Source organism: Sprattus sprattus, assembly GCF_963457725.1.
Source record: "Sprattus sprattus genome assembly, chromosome: 1".
NCBI classification, from domain to species: domain Eukaryota; kingdom Metazoa; phylum Chordata; class Actinopteri; order Clupeiformes; family Clupeidae; genus Sprattus; species Sprattus sprattus.
The window spans coordinates 36589113-36610424 of record NC_137920.1 but is presented as its reverse complement, the minus strand read 5'-3'; the positions used below and the strand labels follow the sequence as shown (position 1 = coordinate 36610424).

The window sequence follows — 21312 nt, the reverse complement described above, 5'->3', positions numbered from 1 at the left end:
TCTTTCTCTTTCTCTCTCTCTTTGACGCCTCCACACTGCCCATCCCTGTGTTGCCACCATGCAGAACAGTCTGCTTGTTGCCAGGCAGGAGGTTGTTCTTTGTTTTCCGATAACGCATTGTGCACAGTCATTGTGCATTGTTAATTGCCGGTTTCTGGATTGTAAACAATGGCAGAACTCACAGTAAACACCATCATTCCTGAGCGCCCATTATCAGGTTTTCAGGTGCTTCTCGTCCGAGACCCTTAGCTGACAACACAAAACGAGTTTAGCCGGTGAGAAATGGCCAGAACCAAGGACATGTTATTTGTTCCCCGCGTGAATCTCTATTTTTGAGCACTGTTGTGTTTGTTTGTTTATGTTTGTATGTGTACTGTGTATTATTTATAGATTATTGAAAGCTCTGTGGCCTCCAGTAGGGAAAGTAACCGGTTGACAGCAGTGTCACGATGAGGGAAATGCCAAGCGCTGGGAGGTCCTTTGTCTCAAGCCAGACAGGGACAAGATTGATGTGTCCTCGTAACACTCCATCACTCCCTCACCGTCTTCGCTGGGAGACAGAGACGGCAGCTCAGTGAATGACCGACTCACGCTGCCCACCTCCCCCCCACCCCTTCCCCCGTTACCCCCTTGCCATCTATTTTTAAGCGATTGATATGACATTCAGCTGCAGTACGCTTCATAAACTCCCACCATCGTAGCAAGGCAGCGTTAGCTATAGCTGGCTAGTCTTTATGGATGAAACGGCTTCATTTTATGACCTAGTGGACATTCAATTCAAAACACCCCCCCCCCCCTGAAAAAAAATTAAAAGGGTGGATCTTTCTGTATACCCCCATATTTGGACAGTTTTAAGTGCATGGCGGCGATAACCAAAGGCGTAGCATCTTCGATAAACAGTTGAAGTGGAAAGAAAGAGGCTAAATCTAGTTACCAGCGCTGTGGGTGGAGGCGGGTTCCTGTGGAGCGTTATTGATTTTTAGCCTCGTTGAATTCTGAGGGGAGGAAAGCCATCCCATCAGGACGTTAGCGTGTGCGTAATGAAAAAATGCCGACCCAGCAGGGGAGTCAGGCCCAATCTGTCTTCTCCACAGACATCTCTGTCCTCCTCGAGCCTGGGCAGGGGCGGGCCCTTTCTCCAGAGCAGCCAGTGGGGAGTGGCCGGGAGGGCCTGACGGACAGGCTGTCTGTGAGTGATTACAGTAGGGATGGAATGCAGAGCGATTGATGATGATGGCCCAGCCTTCTGTTTCCTGTTTCTTTGGGATTTGGTGGCGGAGAGTGCTGTCATTTGGGAGGTAGTTCAGCAGATTAACTGATTTTATATATATATATATATATATATATATATATATATATATATAATCACACACACACACACACACACTCTCTCGCTCTGCCGGAGGCTCCTGGAACACATTTTGTGTGTTTGGAGAATGCTGCAGGATAACCTTTCCATTAACTAGCAATTATAGGCCCAAAAGCAAGCAAGCGACTGCACATTCAAGCCAATCAATTCTCTAATCAGTAAATTAAGTGCCCATGCCCTGCAGATTGCCAGTAATAAGCCTGCCCACCCCCCGGGCCACAGGACACTTAGCTCTGGCAGAGTGCCAGCGTGAGTCGGATCCCACGGCAGGACTGTCGGCACCACAGTCACCACCTCCTTTTCAAAATGAAAAGAAACGTCTGACTGGCATGCCGGCAGGTAAACTAATTTGGTTAGACTGGGCAATTCAAAAGATAAACCTTAGCCATTAGGCCGCAACTGAATACGAGATAGGAAACGGAATCGCAAGTCTATTAAAACACCTTGATTAGAGAAGCTGACGACTTTCAAAAAGAGCATTAAAGTAAAAGTCACTGTTGTCTCTTCAAACACAGAGATGGCAGCCTGTGAAACGTTGGGCATATTCTATCTCTCTGGAACAATCTAAAGAATCTTCATTAGTATGGGGATCCATGCTTTGGAATCTTGCGGTATTCCTTCCTCGTTCCTCGCCCCCTCCTCCCTCCATTCTGTCTAACGCTGGGATGGGAGTGATGATGTGCCGTGGCTCATCTCGCCCGGCTCCCAGGCTGCTGTGGCAGGCAGAGATGTCTGCGCTAAACTGAGCTAATTAGCCGGAGAGTATGAGAGGCGCTGCCTACTGTCAGCCTGCTTTTGAAGCCTACACGTCTCGGAGTGTGTGTGTCTGTATGTGTGTCTGCCTGTGTGTCTCTAGTGACTATCTGCACTATAATGGATCAACAGGCCACTTTAAGGGTGAAAAGTTATTCCCCAGAAGCCTGTCTCATTAATGTTTGTTAGGGGGACTGATTGTACATTTAAAACAATAATAGTTAATTATTACAGTTGCCACTTTTGATTTATAATGAGATATTATTGGTTATGTCGGGTAATCTGTTGAATATTTCCATGATTAAGCCTAATTGAGTGAATGATTGATGGGGAATGAATGATTGGACTTAAAGGGCTTATTTAAGAAGGAAAAGTTGTGGAAACCTTAACAAGTTCCATCACGTTTTGTTTATATGGATGTGGCCCATTATGCAATCAGTCATGATCATTAAACATGACAATTATTTCATTTAATGATTATTCGTTTAGATGAGAGTCAGAGGAAGGTTATAGACTGGAGGCTGTCAACTGACTGCCATGACTGGATGCAGTGTAACCATAACCTTGTTATTTGGAGGTGGGGTTGAGGTGAATTTTCTCAATTGGCTCATCACATTAAAGATAATATGCCGAGAGATATGGTTACTGTGCCAGTGTGACATCTGGTATTGATGCCAATCTGCACATTATGTGTCCAGGTCCTTCTGCAGATTGAGATGGTGTGCCTCTGTGTCTGTTATGCAAGGTTTTATTAATCCATTCCATTAAACACCGCATTAAAGCTGAGAACGGCCTTTATAAACTTTGCAAATTATATCTTCAGCACCCACACGCCCATTTAGTAAAGCCAGGTTTAACAGTAGCAAGCATCCTGGCAGAAGCATGCCTAGGTCTGTGGATGGGAAGAAATCTGCGAAGAAGGCCATGCCCACTTGCACATGCCCACCAATGTGGATTCACCCGTGTAAATGAGCTGACATGAGTTGCATGCTTGTGCATAGTCCAGCACCACGCTATGACATGACACTCACTTTCAGCCTCAGTTTTGGCTTACAACATTATCCCCTGTTCAAATATTTAGCCATAACACACACACAGGCAGTTACAGATAAGCTGCAGGCTGCCAGTGATGTTTCTCGTGAGACCGGCGCTGAATTTGGGTCACTTATTTTTTGCTGTGTGCCGACGCTCAACTTTTACCATCCTTGTGTGCCGCCCCACCCTTCAGAGCCGGGGTTCACTCAGGGAGGCACCAGACTCCAGATCTGCTGCACCGTCCCCATGGCAACAGGCCTTTGGAGGTCCCCTCTGAGGGAGGCAGGGTGGGGGTCATGGCTTCCACCTATATGACTGTGAGAAGGTGAATATCCCCCCTTCTCACCGTGACTTGCTGGAGAGAGGTTTGGCCCTAGTGTGGGTTGGACTCCCCCACCACTACGGTTTGGTCCGGGCTCCTCCTATTTCTTAATGTGTTTATGCATATGTATTATTGTTTTGGTTATAGAATGCACCAGGGCTCAGTTCGTCGTACCTCGTTTAGCGAGTTACCGAGATAATTTTCAGGATGAGATAATACAAGTTCCTCTTTTCAGTTTGTCGAAGCAACTTGGGCTAAATCACCATATTAACACATCAATAAACTTGAACCTGCTCCAGCGCAGGCTAATTTAAGTGAAGCTGGATTAGCTTGCCACACCCCGGAAAAAGGAGAGATCCCAATGGCTGAGCGATATTAGTTAGATGAGCGCTTGGTTTTGGTGAACGACATTGTCTGACCGCGGATCACCCTTGGACAAACTGAGATAGCCTATCATAAATCATCGCAGTAACTTAAACTGGCTAATGGGACAATTGATCGACTTAACTCAACCACGTACGACGAATGGGCCCAGGCTTGTTTCCTTTGATTTTATTAGACTGAGACTTTTGGAATTGATGTTTTCCACAACTGGTATGTTTTAATGACATCGACTCTGCAAATTGAAGATAAGTGTGCACTCATACATGTTTGTTGTCATCCACCTTGTATGGTCATTTAATCCCCTGGGAAAAGCCTTTTCTCTCCAGCATTTGAAACGCGTTGAGTCATCTGTGCTGTGCTGTGCAGTGCAGAGCTTTCAGCTTTCAAACCGCACCTTCCCTTACCTGCAGCAGCCTGCCAAGTCAGGATATGTGTTTCTTTAGCTGCCAAACTGGCACTTGAAACGGCCTTACCTGCCGCTTTCTTCGGCTACCGCATTCCTGTTCTGAAGTGCACATGGCACCGTAGTCGTGAGCCTTGATTGGTTGGTCATTGACCGCCACTCTGCTTTCTTACCCACCCATCCACCCAGCTCTGTGGTCTGTTTTCAAGCCTTCATTTTTAAGTGAGCCTCTCCTCCTCAATCTCTTCCCCAACAGTACAAATCGGTGTTCCTCCTTCACCTTCTGGTGCTCCTCTTTCTCCTTTTGGCACTCCTCTTTCTCCTATTGGTGTCCGTTTATGTGCCTCGTGTCTTTTCTGGTGTCCCCGCCGTAACCCTCTCCACGAATGACAGCCTAATGCGGTTGTGTGAACCGTTAAGAGAGACGGGGGAAAACACTGCAGCTGTCCAAGTTTTGTCCAAGCTGTTTTGCAGTTAGGTGTAAAACTGAAACTCCTGTTCACCACATGCAGGTGCTCTGGATGTCACTCTCACGCCACATAATATTGTAGTTGTATGGCCAGGTCAAGCACAAACATGCCATGGTTTATGTATAAGCTCCTCAACAAACAAGTCTTTTTTTATGTGAACTCTCTTGATTCAGCTTTCATTTTTTTTGTCTGTAAAATGTTTTGCCATTTGCAGCTACAAAAAGCTTGTAAGAACTGAATATGCAGTAACAGAGATGATTGATAAACTACTAACAACTACTGTACTTGTGCAGGCAGCCACTGGTCAGTGCTGAGCAGTGTTGTGCATGAACGCGTTCAAAAGAATGCGTTCATTGAACACGTTCATTTTTATGAGAACGATGAACTGAACGCAACTTAATTCGAAATAATGAATTTGAACGGTGAACACGTATCTGGGTCCGGTGCAACTGAGGTCTAGCTAAAACGTTACGGAATGTTTTCCTTCTACTGAGGAAAGACGCTTTCTAAATCGAATGCTTGCAACCTGTCATTGCTCAGTACCTGTTAAAAAGGCCATAGTAATTATTGCCAAGACCGAGCATGTTTCGGTAAATGACCATATTTGGGAATTGCGTTGGTCATGAGATAGTGTTTTGATTTCTCTTCACGGCTTATTTAGATGGAGTGGCAGTTAACTTCGGGAATATTTTCACATAATTGAACGTTGAACTTTGTTGAAGTTGTGTGCGTCCATGTAGCCTATATGTAAGTTTGACTTTGAAGCCTACCTTGTCATTATGTGTTTGTTATAGTTTAGCTTGCTCATAATTTTTACGAGCACTGTCACTTAATTAATCCATCATGATGGTAGTGTTCGTGAACTGGCTTAGCATGAACTGGCTTAGCATAAACTGCTAATGTACAAATTACATGTTACAGGGTTTACCTTTACTAACTATTGAGCGGTCTTACATGCTCTTGTACATGCTCTTGTACATGCTCTTGTATATCTTAGATTAAGCCAGTCGCATATCATTGCTTAAGAGGTTGCACTCTTACCGTTAGTTCCCTGTATAATTCATTATTTAAATGGTACAACAGGGCTGTGTATCTGATAAAGTTTCCGACAGTAAAAATCGTACCTTTCTTTGCAAACTATGTCCTCCTGGAATATTAGCAATTATTTAAAAAAATGAAAATGAACTGAACTGAACAATGAACGAGTTCAGAATTGAAATGGTGAACTATGAATGTGAACGATTCATATTTACTTGTATGAACTGAACTTTGAACTAGTTCATGAGAGGTGTGAACGTGCACAACACTGGTGCTGAGTAGCCCCTTCAGACTACTCCATGTGGGACTAAACCCACTGCCTCCAGGAAGTTATGAAGAGTATGAGAAGTTATGTCTAGTAGCCATCTAGCACTAGATTTGGGCACGGTCTTCGCCACAGGCAGTGGGGTAGATGGACGCTGGGTGAGGCCGAGCTCCATCAGTCAGCCAGAAAGAGGAGTCTCTTTGAAGTGTGATTAGTCGCGACTCTGCTCTCTCCGCTGTTGCTCATCTCTCTGCCTTCTCCTCTCCACCCCTCTCTTTCAGCTCAAACTTGAAGATCGATCCATCGTGCCTAGGGACTTTGTACGACGCTTGAATTCTAATGTAAGTAACCAACCTCCTTATCCCTTTTTTTGCACACTCACACTTGCACACACACACTGTCTTACACACACACACACACTTGCGCACACACACACTTGCAGCAATCAAGTACAGTGGTGCTTGTTTATGAAAACAAGTGACATGATACTGTATTAACTAATGTTGGTCTCACCCTACAGGATAAACAGTGTGGCATAGTGACCAACATTAACATTGAGTGTGCAGTGAAACTAGTTGGAACCAACTGCGTCCTGTATCCCGTCAGTAGTCGAGACTTGCAACACATATGGGTAAGATCGTCTTCTGACCAGTTTGATTTTTAGTTCTCTGTGTATTTGATTAAAGTGTGCTGTTATGCCTTGGCTAATATACGTTATATAAACGTTGGTTGCATTATATACGTTTTCGACTATCTGTCAGCTAACCACTTCTTTCGTTTCATTGACAGACGTTTATGTATGGGGACTACATAGTCTATGACTTCTGGTTGGGGAAAGTCTATGACTTAAGCAACAACATTATCTTGAAGCTTTCCAACGGGGCAAGGTAACAGTTGTGTTACAGCTGATGTGTTCTTTGAGGCTTTGAATACAGCGTATAAAATTTTACGGCCATATTTAAGGTAGTGTTTTTCCTCAGGTTATAGCAGTCTTCTTGACTTGGACTTCAGTTGTTCAACACCTGCCCCATTTTCTGCTTCTGGCTGTATGATATCTTTAAAAAAAATAAAAAATTAGTTTTTTTTGTAATCCAGGTGTTCCATGAGTGAGGAAGATGGTTCCAAACTCTATGACGTTTGTCCTCATGTCAGCGACAATGTGAGTGGAACCTCTCATGTTTCTGCCCATAATCTCATGCCACCTTGTGACTCTTGAAGCACATGCTGTGCTCATGCCACCCTGCCACTCACTCTGCCATCTTTTCTCTCCTTCCTTCCTTCCTTCCTTTCCTTCCCCTTGCCAGGGTCTCTTCTTCGACGAGGCGTACGGGTTCTACCCAGGCCAAGTTTTGATTGGTCCGTCGAAGGTGTTTGCTAACGTGCAGTGGCTCTATGGTGTTAAGCCCGTGCTGAGCAAGAAGACCAAGTTCCGAGTGGTAGTGGAGGAGGTATGCCACCCTCAGTCAACCCGACACATTTACACTGTAGACCCTAGACCACTACACCATAACGTGTATCTGGAGAACCTAGCTCTGTTGCCATGTATCACGTGTCAGACAAACTGCGTCCTTGTGTAGTTTGATAGGTTATTTTAACTTGATGCAAGATGATACCTGGAAAAAGAAGATAACTTACAGATACACATGGCAAACATGGAAATGTACACACTCACATTAATTCCATTCAGACCTCTGTTTGCGCCAATAAATGTAGTTCTTGTTAATAGAATATTAATAAAGCACGCTAAAGTTGAAGAATAGACCGGAGGCAGAGTCAGTTTCAGTTGGCTTGTATTACAGCATGGAGACCCCTCTCGCTGTTGGTTCAAGAACGGTCTAACCTGATGCAGTATGCTATCAGGTTTTATACAAAGAGAAGGGGGGGTGGGATACAGTGAGAGGGTCACCTATGGGGGGATGGGGATGCCAGGACACAAGGCTTTATACAAAGAGAAGGGGGGTGGGATACAGTGAGAGGGTCACCTATGGGGGGGATGGGGATGCCAGGACACAAGGCCTCTAGCAGGAAGGGGGGGGGGGGAGGGTCACATGTCATTTGCATTGGATCTCAGTGAGAGACAGACGTAGTATACGTTCAGAGTGAGTTGTAGATACAGAGAAGTACATCTTTACCTATAATAATAACAATAATTCCAGTTCCATCAGTCCCCCAATTGAGCATATATATGCTCACACAATAATAACCAGGCAACAGCCAATCAGGGCAGGACACATCGAAATATGTTACAGATAGGGATGATACAAATTAACAGTGGAATATCTATTTTGCAGTTCCATCAGTAGTTATCTTGTGAACACACAGAGCCCACATGCAGAGTCCTTCTGCCATGTTTTCTGGGTGGGTAGTCTCTACCATGGCAAGACGTGTTGAATCAGGTGCTGAAACACCAAGCACGTAGATGGCCAGTTGATGAGTTCAGGTTTCCATTGTGGTCACAGGGTTGTCAAAAGTCCTTTTGTTTAGGCTGAGTGTGTATCTCTGAGGAGAGCTGGACAGTCCATGACCTCAGCCGGAGCCAAAAACACCCGGGACACAGGGAGGTGTTAGATAGGGTGTGTTGATGGCTGCAGATGGGCAGGGGAGGGGTAGTCTTCTCCTAAAGTGTTGTGTGTGATCTCAGGGTCCGCATGAGAAACCACAACAGTATGAGGGGTTTTAGAGCCATTCAAACATTTGCATTTGACTGTGATATGGGGGAGGGGGAGGGGGAGGGGTGCTTGGTAAAAGGATTCTGCAAGATTACTTAAGGGGTCAAGGCACATGGCTTGGAGTAAATAAAAATAAAGGTTGAAACAAACAAAGACAAATAGCACACGACTTTGACAAAATAAAAATAAAAAGGAATACAGGTGGAACAACATAGCACAAGACTTTGACAAAATAATATAAAAAGGAATACGGTTGTGACAAACAAAAGACAACGTAAAATAGTGCAGATAAGTCACAACAAGCCTTCAAATCCCCTATATGATAGCTTGGAAGCTATCACCTTTGAAAAGTAAATACAAGTTAAAGCAAGGCATTGTCAGACTTAAATCATACCAGACAATAAACAAAAACAGTCAAAAGTCATATACCAGACAATAAACAAAACAGTCAAAAGTATGTCATTCTATATTCTCACTCAGTCAGTGAGTGGCATTGAAGTCATTCATCGGCTAGGAGTCGTGTAAGTACATTCATTCATCGGCTGGCCAGCCCACACACACACACACACACACACACACACACACACACGCGCGCGCGCTTGCGCAGTTGTTCGCTCAGAACACGCGTTGTCTGACTCGCGGGGAAACAAAGACAAGAGAAGTTAATAATCTGGTTACAACATGTAGGCAACACAGAACACAGAGAGTTAGCAGAAGTTTGCCTCCTCAACATTCACTGGCGTTATTTGACTATCGACAGATCACTTGAACAGCGAGCTCATTTGATTTTACTTAAAAGGGGCATTCCAACATATTGTGGGCCCAGCTAATGTGTCTATACATTTACGTATGTTTTTCCGTAAAGGCATCTTATTTCCATGTATCTTAAACATATACACCCAGGATGAAGGCTTTGTTAAAAGTCTTCACTCCTCTCCTTCTAACTGGCTAAGTTAGATCAATTTAGACAATGGGATAGATGGTGCTGTTTGAATCACTACTGATAGTCAAGCCTGGCCACTTTAAGAACAAAGACAACACAGATGGACGCACACAGGCTTACACAACGAACATAAAACACGGAACAGACAAACATATCACGCTGAAACAAACCAACCGAAACCGACTCTTCCTGGTCCTTATAATGAATAGTATAAGTCAATTATAGCGAACGGGACTTTTTCTATGTGCAGAGGCCGGTTAAGCAGATGAGAGACCTCTTTCACATCCGTACAGTACCAAGTTTATTAAACCGAAAGCTTACAATGGTAGACTTCTCAATTTGTAAAGCGTTACAAACAGAGCCAATGCCGCTCCCAAGACACAGTTCGTCTCGCACTCGTGCCTTCCCAATAACAGCGCCGACACAGTGCTTTTAAAAATGCATAGGTCTACTAAACGCCGAATGATAAAAACGTCTGAGACTGTGTATGTAAAACACGCCTCGATCACGTTTACTAGTCCGCGCGGCACAGTGTTTAACCTAAAACACGCGCTACAGTCACGACCCTAGTACAACGTCAGGCACTGTTTGCATAAAAACACGCGCGTAACGATAACGTTGTTAATTTCTGGTTTAAACTGGAATCCGATGCCTGTGCACTTTACGCTTAGCGCTGGATATGTAAAGAGTTGAGGCTGAATTAAGTGCTATATATTTATGCCTAAATTGCTCTGTCTCTCACCCCCACACAACCTCTGTACACAGAAAGATGCTAAAAAGCTTACCTGTCCCGTTTCACAATGTTTGAGCGTCAGCTTGTATTCTCTGCTGTTTCATAGAGTTAATAACTCTCCGGCTCGAAGGACCATCTAATAGAATATTAATAAAGCACGCTAAAGTTGAAGAATAGACCGGAGGCAGAGTCAGTTTCAGTTGGCTTGTATTACAGCATGGAGACCCCTCTCGCTGTTGGTTCAAGAACGGTCTAACCTGATGCAGTATGCTATCAGGTTTTATACAAAGAGAAGGGGGGGTGGGATACAGTGAGAGGGTCACCTATGGGGGGATGGGGATGCCAGGACACAAGGCTTTATACAAAGAGAAGGGGGGTGGGATACAGTGAGAGGGTCACCTATGGGGGGATGGGGATGCCAGGACACAAGGCCTCTAGCAGGAAGAGGGGGGGGAGGGTCACATGTCATTTGCATTGGATCTCAGTGAGAGGCAGACGTAGTATACGTTCAGAGTGAGTTGTAGATACAGAGAAGTACATCTTTACCTATAATAATAACAATAATTCCAGTTCCATCATTGTGTTTCTGTATCACGCTCTCCAATGACGGAGTAACTTATCAAATGTGAACGATTAGCTCAATGAAATACCTGCAAAAACCAGACTCAATAAATGTAGTTCTTGTGTTTCTGTATCACGGAGTAACTTGTCAAACGTGAATGATTAGCTCAACGCTACCAGCAGCAATTCACGCAAACCAAAACGCTCCGATAACGGAGTAACTTATCAACGATTAGCTCAATGTTTTACCTGCAAACCCGAACTCGGTATAAAGAGCCTTCTCTTGCCCTCTGCCCACAGGTGCAGGTGGTTGAGCTGAAAGTGACATGGATCACCAAGAGCTACTCCCCCAAGGGCTCCGACAGTGTCTACCCCCCGCCCTCCACCATCACTCAGGAGAACCTCTGCAAGTATGTCAGTCCTCCCCGCACCACACGGGTTCACGCTGAGCAGGGATAGAAGGGACGGGTTTCATCAGCCGCCTTTGTTGCTGCGTGACATTGAAATAGACTGCTGCAGCAGAGACGGCTCGTTGTATTCAAGCAGTGGTCTTAAGTGGAAGGCAGAGTTTTTCTCATTTTTGTTCATAATGGCCTTTTTAGAGCATTGAAACACTGATTTTATGAGCAAACATCTTTTGCTTTAATGCTCCTGCACAAAAACTGGTACAACCAGACTCAAATTCATGATTTGGATATCCTTGGTTGGTGATGTGTTTTGATATTTTTAATGAAAACAATCTGCATTGCACCAACTATTTAATAATTTCACAGCAGTTTGTTTTTGAGGTTTTGAGATGAGGGCATCTCATTCTTTGCCAAGCGATGTGTTCTTTCACTGAAGAACATACTGTTATGAATATGCTGTGTTGTTTTGCCACTACTAGCAGATCAGGGTCGAGGTTGGAGTCTAATGACTCTGTCCCTGTTTCAGAGTGAAGCGGCTGGGTTACTATGACCACACGCAGAGGCAGCTGGGCGACCGGGCGCTCTACGTGTTCCCATCCAAGGTGGACGCCACCCGCATCACCTGCGAGGGACCAGAGGGGACGCCAGTGCACCCAGAAGACCCCGTCGTCAGGAGGGTGCGTATATGAGGCCCTTCTGGGGCCAAGTTTGTCTTTGGACATTGTAATGAAAGCATGGACTTACTGTTGTTTCTCGTTGGTTTTCTTTTATAGAGACTTGGGGAGATTTTTTACTTTTCAAAATGTAGTCATTGTGGACTTTTCTTGGGCAGCTCCTCACTCCATCCCCTTTGCCCCTTCCGTTTTGTAGTTTGAAGTAAACCCTGCTGAAGGTCACTCTGACCTTGGGTCTGTCTAGCTTGGTTATATCTTGCTTGTTTGTTTGATGTGTAAACAGCTGAAGCGGATGTTCAAGAAAGACCTGGGAAGGAAGTCAACGGAGGGAGCAGATCTGCATGGCAACCGCCTGCAGTCAGGAGACAAACCTGACCACATAGAGGGTATGTGGATTCCCTCTCTGTCAGTGAGAGATGGCAAATAAGGTGTCTCTGGATACAGATCACAAGGAATTCGTCTTAAATTGAACCGGGATATGAAAGGAAAGGATCAACTTAAGCTACGCTGTCTTTGACTAAAGATTTGCAAACATTACATATAGAAACTATTTACTAGTTACTTGACCAGTTTTTCTTCTTGAAAAAGGTAAAGGGATTTACTGGTGGACTAAAGGGATTAAATCTGTGAATGCAGTAACGGCTATCAGTTTATGCCTGAACACGTTCCTCTCATGTGTGTGTCCAGGTGAAGAGCAAAACAACGCAAAGCAAGATGGGATAGGGGAGGGCCCCTTAGCGCCCTGTTGCCCCAACAACGGTCCTGTTGAGCGCCCTGACGGGGTCACGGACAAGGAGGGGGAGGCCGGTGAGGATGGCCAGCTGGGGGACCTGGACTCGGACGGCGAGGCAGACGACACGGACGACACGAGCTCCATCACGTCCTCGGCCAGCTCCACGGCCTCGCTGCAGAGCATCGGTGGCGTGGTGCCCAACCGCAAGAAGAGCATCCCGCTGTCCATCCGCAACCTCAAGAGGAAGCACAAGAAGAAGAGGACCAAGTTCTCCCGCGAGTTCAAGCAAGGTGATAGGTGAGCTGATGGTACTCTGCCTCTTCAACCGAACTTGACTTAGCCCAGGTCTGTCTTAGCAGATGTGTGGTCTATAGAAGCAGCTTGTTACTGAAGCTGAGGAAAATCCCTGCAATATGGGACTGTAGTTGATGGTTGATTTCTGCCATTTCTTTCATACAGTGTTTAGGACACAATGCTGGTTTTATTTGCTAACGTTCAGCCAGTAGAATAGTTGAGGTTTGAAAAGGGATCCTGTTGAAAAAGCATTGCTGAACATTACATCACTGTCGTCGTAGTCTTCATTAAGGGTGTCTGGCGACGTTCTCATCCTCTCTCTCTGCGGTCTGGAAGAATTATTAAAGCTTCGTCATGAAAGCCAAGATAGACAAGCGCTGCAGTAAGGGGTGGTTTTTGAGCCGTGTTCTCTCGGGCAGGGCGGCTCTGAGCAGCTGTAGCCCAGCTGGCTCTGTGTCAGGCTCTGTTTTCCCAACGGGAGCTCATATGCCGGTGCAACGTGTGCGTTCACAGTGCTGTCAGTCACCCCTGCATGGAATTACCTACAAAACCTGTGAGATATAAATACTCTGAAATCTACATCATATGTCTCAAAGTCATCTCCCCTAGGAAATGTAGATGGATGCAATTGAAGGACGGATGCATGTCTCTTAGACATACTTTTTAGGTGATTTTTCTTTAATATATATTCATGAAATATTTATGATTTCTATAGAGGGTGCAGGTAATGACATTATGGAGTTGCCATGATGTGTAAGAGATGTGGCACTCTAAAGGTCTTGACCTGTCCCCGGCTCCCACTCAAGCGGTGCTGACGCAAAGCTTTCAGCTGCAGCAAGAGCCTGGCACAGTATCGTATCATTATCATCTTCATCATCCATCATCCATAATAATCAGTAGCCAGCTCACGGCGTTGAACCACGCGTTGAACACGCCCATCGATTGCACCCCTCTGGAAATGTCTAGTGCTTCTTTTTCGCGCTCATGAAGACCTCTTTTGGTGAATCATTGGTGTCTGCCTGGAAGGGAGGTTTCTCTCTGTGTTGCCATTTGCCTTCCTCTGTTCTCTCCAGACAGTGCCTCTGTTCTCTCTGTTCTGAAAGCAATGTGGCCTCTTCCTATGTGGCAATTAGTGTGTCGTTGAAGACCGTATTGGTCAACTGTTTTAGGACACCACTGCATACGTGGTTACAGAACATTACTTTTCTACATGTTGCGTTAGCCTCTGTAGAGTATTCTGTGTGGTTTAGGAAGGGGCCCTGGCTGACCCCCCTCTCTTCTTTGCTGTTGCTGCGGGCAGGGTGGCGGTGGAGGTCGTCTCCACGGTGACCTCGTCTGACGTCATGTGGAAGGACGGCCGGCTGGAGACGGGCATCCGTTCCAATGATCTCATCCCCATCCAGCACCTGGACAACCACGAGTTCTGCCCCGGAGACTACGTTGTGGACAAGCGCTGTATGTGACCTTCTGTGGCTCATTAATATATTGAATGTACTTAATGTATTTAAAGATGTAACTTTTAAAAAGTAATAGACACAATACCACAGTTTCTGTTCGCTATATAATTTTTCAGTGTAGGGGTTGGTAATCTGCCCCCCAAAAACTCTGATTTGCTCACGATTCATGATCTGAATCTTTTTTGCCAATTTTTGAAAATGTACTGTTGAGAATATCCACAGTATGACGAGTCAAATAACAAGTGTGCATCAGTGCCTTAAATAATCTGAAGCTTTGAACAACAGCGCATCCTTAGTTACATAGAATGTGACCGCCTCAATCACCTCTTTCCATCGTTTGCTTTGACTTGCTTTGCTTTGCTTTGATGGTATTTTTTTGACTGCTCTAATGTGTCGGTCAATGATATCTGCATCTCACACCGTCCGGAAACATAAACAGTTGAGTGTGGATGTACCAGAGTTCTTATAATGTCTCTGGTTGGACCAACTTGAGTGAACCACTCTTGGCATATTCCTTCAGATGCTTCCTTTTAAGATGGTTGAAAAGATTTGTCTGACTGTGCTGAATATTATTTCTGCCAGTAGTGTGGATTCATGTTTTTACTGGCCAAGTTTTCTGTGAAGTTTGGATATATTATTAGGCGGACATAAAAACCGCTATGATTTGTTTGAAAAGTAGATCTAAAGTAGATCTAATCTATCCAATCTTAGATTGATCACAACATTGAATTGTCAGATTACCCACCCCTATTTCAGTGCATATTACTGTGTGCTAATGTCAGTAAATTAGATTTTGGTGTTTGTCACCTTGACAAGCACAGAACATCAGGATTTCGTGGACCTCAAGAAACTTGGAATAGCCGAGTTACTAGAGTGCGTCTGTAAATTACATTGTTTGTGTGTTCTCTCAGCTTACGCTCCTCAGGACCCGGGGCTTTACGGGGTCATCCAGTCAGGCGACCATAAGGGCAGGACGTGTGGCGTCAAGTGGATCAAGCTCAACGCTGCAGGCGATGACGTAGAGGTCAGCCAACTCTGGGGTCGCCGTGTGGTTGCCGTGACATTGGCAACACTAGTTACACATTAGTTTCTCTAAACTCTATCCATTTTGCCATTAACACAATGTTCATTATTGAATGATCATCCACTGAACCTTATGCAAATATGCGGATTTTGTTGGACAGAACATTGGGTTAATGTTTCTTTTGTTTTAAACTGCATGTTATTATTTTTTCCGTCGTCTAGGTGATTGGTGAAGAGGAGGATGTGAGTGTTTATGACATCGCTGATCATCCAGACTTCCATTTCCGCACCACGGATATTGTCATCCGAATAGTCAACCCTGACCAAGAGGACTGCGAAAATGATAGTGTAATGCCTGTTTTATTGTCACTATTATCCTAACAGAATTGAATCACATTTGTCTGTGACTCAAGCTTTGGGTATAATTATTGTCACTGGGCCAGCCGTGTTATTTGGCATTACATGATGAGAGTTAACAGTCTGGAGACACCATAGAAATAATGAACTTGAAGCATGTTGAAAACAAAGGCAGCAAAGCTATCACTACATGTGCATACTCCAAGACCTACCCATAATGTCCTGTAGTTTTTCCCCAAAGATTTTTAATCCTCCTTTTGAATCTTAACTTATTAAAAAAAATATTTCAAATTCCGTTGCACGGTAGTAGCCCACATGTCCTCGTTGTTGTCTCCAAATGCATGTATACGTATGCAAGACAAGGGAATAATCCAACTTATCGGTGTGTGTGTGTGTGTGTCTTTGTCTCTCTCTCTCTCCCTATGTGCAGACGTCAGTGGGTCATGTGTCAAGAGTGGATGTCAGCAGTAAGGTGGAGGTGGTTTGGGCTGACAACTCCAAAACGATCGTACTGCCACAGGTACCGAATCTTCCCCAAACACACAAACGCCAGCATCCACGGCCAAAACAAAGCCGTTTCATTGTCTTTCCTGCATGGCTTGCTGTGTATCTCTGATATCTAATATGGTGTCTGATATCTAATATGGTGTCTGTTTACTCTCTGAATTGGTGCTTTGAGGTTTTGTTGATGTGAGAACTGTTACCCATGGAGATTAAGTTCTCACACAGTCATTGCAGTGAAGTTTAAATTGTATAATTTAGTTTAAATTGTATAATTTAGTTTAAATTGGATAATTCAATAACTATTCCATGAATCTCTGTTCTCCCACCAACACTTAAATGATTCCTAATTTCGTACCCTTCGCCCCCCTCCCCCTCCCCAACCCCAGCACTTGTATAACGTGGAATCGGAGGTGGAGGAGACGGACTACACCTCAGTGGAGGGCAGCAGCAGCGGCGCCTCCTCAGAGGAGTGGGAGGACGAGAGCGACAGCTGGGAGACCGTGGAGGAGGAGCATAAGGAAGATCCGGCCCTCACTCCCACGGCCGTCACTTTCCCTGAAACCATGCCCCTGACGCCGGTCAGTGGGGACCCCCCAGGGGCTATTGCTGCCACCGCAACCCCTGACCCGTCGGCCTCTACGACACCAGGGGCAGAGGAGAAGTCTGGGAAGGAGGGCACGGCTCGGGGCTTAAGAGAGCTGAAGGAGGCCCTTAAGATCCTGGAGAGCCTGAAGAACATGACCGTGGAGCAGCTGTGGACCGGCTCACCCACCTCCCCGACCTCCGCGGAGCCCTCAGCCACCCCGACCACCGCCTCTGCCGCCGCCACCACACCAGTGTCCGAGGGCACCAAGCCCACCAAGGAGAAGCGCTTCCTCGACGACATCAAGAAGCTGCAGGAGAACCTGAAGAAGACGTTGGACGTCTGCGCCATCGTGGAGGAGGCAAGAAAAGAGGGCGCCGTCGAGGAGGAGAGGCCTGTCGTGACGACGCCCGCCACCACCCAGCCGCAGGCGGAGCCGCAGACGCCTGTGCGCTCGGAGTGGCCCAGTGACACGCCGGTGCTGTGCCAGCAGAGTGGCGGCAAGCCTGGCGTCACCTTCACCAGTGCCAAGGGAGAGGTGTTCTCCGTGCTGGACGAGGCACCAGGTAATTTAAATTTGATCAACTCCGACACGGCGCTTCAATGGGGATGGATGTGTTCACCGGCCCATTTCTACTCTCCTGTATCGCACTGGGCCGTTAAGGCAGCAGGCTAAAGCTAGCGAGCTAACTACCTAAAAGGCGTGCCACAACCTAGCCAACACCACCACCAAGCCAGTAGGCACTGTTAAAGGCTTGCTAACATGCTACAATTGGCAATGTCTGTGAAAGCTATTCTTACATTTTTGTAACAGAACAGAACTACATAGTGCATATCCATCACCATATACCATTTTACCAAATAATATCATATACCAAAATAATTTGAAGATGATGCCAAAACTAGTTGCCTCAAAAAGTGGCAAATTGTTGCACTTCATTGAAGGATGACTCTTTTTTTAAGTTGGGTTTCAAATAAGGGTTTCAGGGACACATCTTCTCATTCTGACCTTGTTGCTGGGCCTAGATTTCAAAGCTGGCACTATTTTTGAATCAGCTCTGTCTCGAATTTGGCTCAAGGTATAGTGGCTACACCATTCATCAAATCTCTTTCCCAATAAACTCAGAGTAAAGTTATTTTCAGAAGGGCAAGTTGGAAGGCAGGTTTTCAAGGCCGACTCCTTGAGATTGAACTGTTTAGTTTGTGATTAGTCCCTCTTTGGCTTCCTCTCCCTCAGAGAGTCACACTTTCAAGATCATGGAGTTCCAGCCGGCCGAGGCCAAGAAGTTCTTCAGCACCGTGAGGAAGGAGATGGCTCTGCTGGCCACCTCCCTGCCTGATGGCATCATGGTCAAGACCTTCGAGGACCGCATGGCAAGTTCAAGCTCATGTGCTGAGCACCAACACGCACACATCAACAAGCGTCGACAGAACATAGCGAGGCATTCGCTCAGACAGTTAGCGTTTGGCTAGCTTAGCTGTGCCTTAGAACTGTACTGCTTAAACCGGGAGTGTTTCAGGTTTTAACATGCAGCTGTGTGCTGAATTGAACATGGTTGCTGTTCAAAATAACAAAAAGCTTGGGTAAAAATGCTTTTGGCATTTTGCGTGTCTTTGTGTGAGAAGAGAAACTCGCATAAAAAGCGACCTCTAGTGGATGTTGCGAGATTGTGTGATGACCCAGCAATGGGGTTTAAGAAGCCACGTGACCTCTTCTACATCATGCGCGATACGGGCAAAGTGTGACCTGTGTTGTGTATACAGTCCCGCACTGGACTCCAACTCTCAACCTCAGGCGTGGTAGGCTGGCCTGCTAACTAGGCGACTAACACCCATGGGGCTCTTTACGTCTCTTATGGTGTCGGGAGTGAGATTTACTCACCGCACAGCACTGTACCCACTGGCTACTGCTACAGATAAACTGTGTGCTTTGACTCATCTGATAAACCTGTTTTATGGGTCCCGACTGCCAAATGACTTCCATTCTTCCCACCGTAGGACCTGTTCGCTGCTCTGATCAAGGGGCCCAACCGCACCCCCTACGAGGACGGTCTCTTCCTGTTCGACATTCAGCTCCCCAACATCTACCCAGCGGTGCCCCCCCTTTTCCGCTACCTGTCCCAGTGCAGTGGCCGTCTCAATCCCAATCTCTATGACAACGGCAAGGTCTGCGTCAGCCTGCTGGGCACCTGGATTGGCAAGGTAATGGAATTTGGAACTAAAAGGCTCTTATTTCAGGAAATACCTGTGAGGGGACTGTTGGTGTGGTTTGAGGAGCGTATCTGTTTTGCGTACTCATGAAACCTGGCATTTGATGAGGCATGCTTTATGCCACTTCCTCTAAATGGGTTTTTCTGTGCGAAAGACTCGCCAATTACCAAGAACATTTAAGGTCTTTAAATACATAAATAGTGAGGTGTGACTATACACACACTATAGTACCAGAGTAATGTAATGTTGGGATCTTTGGAATCAAATAGACTTAAAAGAGCTTGGCTCCAGTGGTGAGCTTTGCATGACTGTCAGAGAAAGTGGCAAATTAATTGACTCATTCTGGCTTGTGCAGATCAAGAATTCTTAGCTGGGATTGAGGTCATATTTGTGTTCTCTTCCATCCTGCAGGGCACAGAGAGATGGACTAGCAAATCTAGTCTGCTACAAGTGCTCATTTCCATCCAAGGTCAGTGAAACACATCAGTTAATCAATCACCTGTATTGATTTGCTCGTTGCATGCTAATCTCATTGATGACTGCCTCTCACAACTGAATGTAATGGAGTTTTTTTTTTTATTGGTAATACTCCAAGAAAGGTGTTTAAATGATCTGAACTTTTCAGATCACCATCCTGTTCTGATTTTAATAAGGTTTGAGGATTGCTTCATGAAATAGTTTTTTTTTTTTTTTTATTGGTAATACTCCAAGAAAGGTGTTTAATTGATCTGAACTTTTTAGATCACCATCCTGTTCTGATTTTAATAAGGTTTGAGGATTGCTTCATGAAACAGGAATTCATTCTTTGTAGGAAGATGAAAACTATAAGAACAGGAGTAATTCTTATTCTAGTCCTGTATGGGGCATTCAAGGTGAAGGCAGCCTGCCCTCTCTCTGTCTGATCCCATTGCAGATGTATGTTTTATTCATATGGGCACAGACTGCGGCGAGAATCTCACAGAAGCTCCTTGATACCTTAAAGAAGATCAAAATAGGGAAGGCAGGAATAGGGAATTCAACTTTAATGTTTCTTCTTTTGAAATGCAATTCAATTTCTGATCCAATTAACCTCCATATAACACAGTATGACAGTCTAATTATGTGTTATGAATCATTTACATGCCTGAGGATGTCACATTGACAAGGTCTTAATACTGGGTAGCTTAGATGTAATTTTATATAAGATATATCTTTTTGGACCTTTTGAGGATGTGACTTATTTCCTTCCAAATAGATATACTCTGCTGTCACCTGACATCGGTGTGATGGGCTTTTTGTGCTTCCTTAGGTCTAATCTTGGTTAATGAACCTTACTACAACGAGGCTGGCTTCGACAGTGACAGGGGCCTGCAGGAGGGGTACGAGAACAGCCGCTGCTACAACGAGATGGCGCTGATCAAGATGGTGCAGTCCATGAGCACCATGCTGCAGCACCCTGTGGAAGTCTTCCAGCAGGAGATCCAGGAGCACTTCAGCGCCTGCGGCTGGCGCCTGGTGCACCGGATCGAGTCCTGGCTGGAGCTGGACGGGGCCGTGGTGGAGCGCGGAAGCAAAGGGGCCGGAGGAGGAGGGGGCGGCGGTGGCGGAGGCTTCCGGGACCGAGAGCCGCTGGAGGAGATCCCCCATGCGCTGGCTCACAGCAGCCCCAGCAAGCAGGACCTGAAGGAGGAGGATTTGGAAGACTCGGGCCTCAGCCTCTCAACTACCACGGGACCTGGGGGCTCGTCCGGGAGCGCTTCCGCCCTGAGCCAGAGTTCGGACGGTGAGGTCTTAGTGACCGGGAGCGTCAGTGGTGGGGCAGGTGAGGGGGTGGATGGGGTGGTGTTGACGCAGGGTTCGGCCGGTGCGTCGCAAGCCAGCGCCAAGGCATCCCAGGAGTCTCAGCCCACGGTCAGACCAAAGAAGCGAAGAAAGAGCTACCGCAGCTTCCTTCCTGAGCGCAGTGGCTACCCGGACATCGGCTTCCCACTGTTCCCCCTCTCCAAGGGCTTTGTGAAGAGCATGTGCGGGGTGCTGCTGCAGTATCGGGCCACCCTCATCGCTGCTGGCATCTCCGAGCACAGAGAGGACAAATAAGCACCCATTTCTTCCCCTCTCGTCACACGTCACCACCACCCCCCCCCA

At 46.0% G+C, this 21312-nt stretch overlaps 1 protein-coding gene across 1 annotated transcript in view; it reads left to right on the top strand.

The window, feature by feature from the left end:
- ube2o (ubiquitin-conjugating enzyme E2O) overlaps window positions 1-21264 on the top strand; it is a gene marked incomplete at its 3' end in the record, with an annotated part of 27938 nt that extends 6674 nt beyond the window's left edge. Inside the window, exons 2-19 of the mRNA XM_080832796.1 lie at window positions 6321-6380; window positions 6560-6670; window positions 6829-6926; window positions 7135-7198; window positions 7344-7487; window positions 11246-11355; window positions 11879-12029; window positions 12310-12412; window positions 12714-13056; window positions 14354-14508; window positions 15422-15534; window positions 15756-15881; window positions 16321-16410; window positions 16781-17543; window positions 18215-18351; window positions 18976-19179; window positions 19600-19657; window positions 20477-21264. Of these exons, the coding sequence (XP_080688922.1) occupies window positions 6321-6380; window positions 6560-6670; window positions 6829-6926; window positions 7135-7198; window positions 7344-7487; window positions 11246-11355; window positions 11879-12029; window positions 12310-12412; window positions 12714-13056; window positions 14354-14508; window positions 15422-15534; window positions 15756-15881; window positions 16321-16410; window positions 16781-17543; window positions 18215-18351; window positions 18976-19179; window positions 19600-19657; window positions 20477-21264 (3618 nt within the window). The remainder of the gene's footprint in view (window positions 1-6320; window positions 6381-6559; window positions 6671-6828; window positions 6927-7134; window positions 7199-7343; window positions 7488-11245; window positions 11356-11878; window positions 12030-12309; window positions 12413-12713; window positions 13057-14353; window positions 14509-15421; window positions 15535-15755; window positions 15882-16320; window positions 16411-16780; window positions 17544-18214; window positions 18352-18975; window positions 19180-19599; window positions 19658-20476) is intronic.
- Between the last annotated feature and the right edge of the window lie 48 nt (window positions 21265-21312).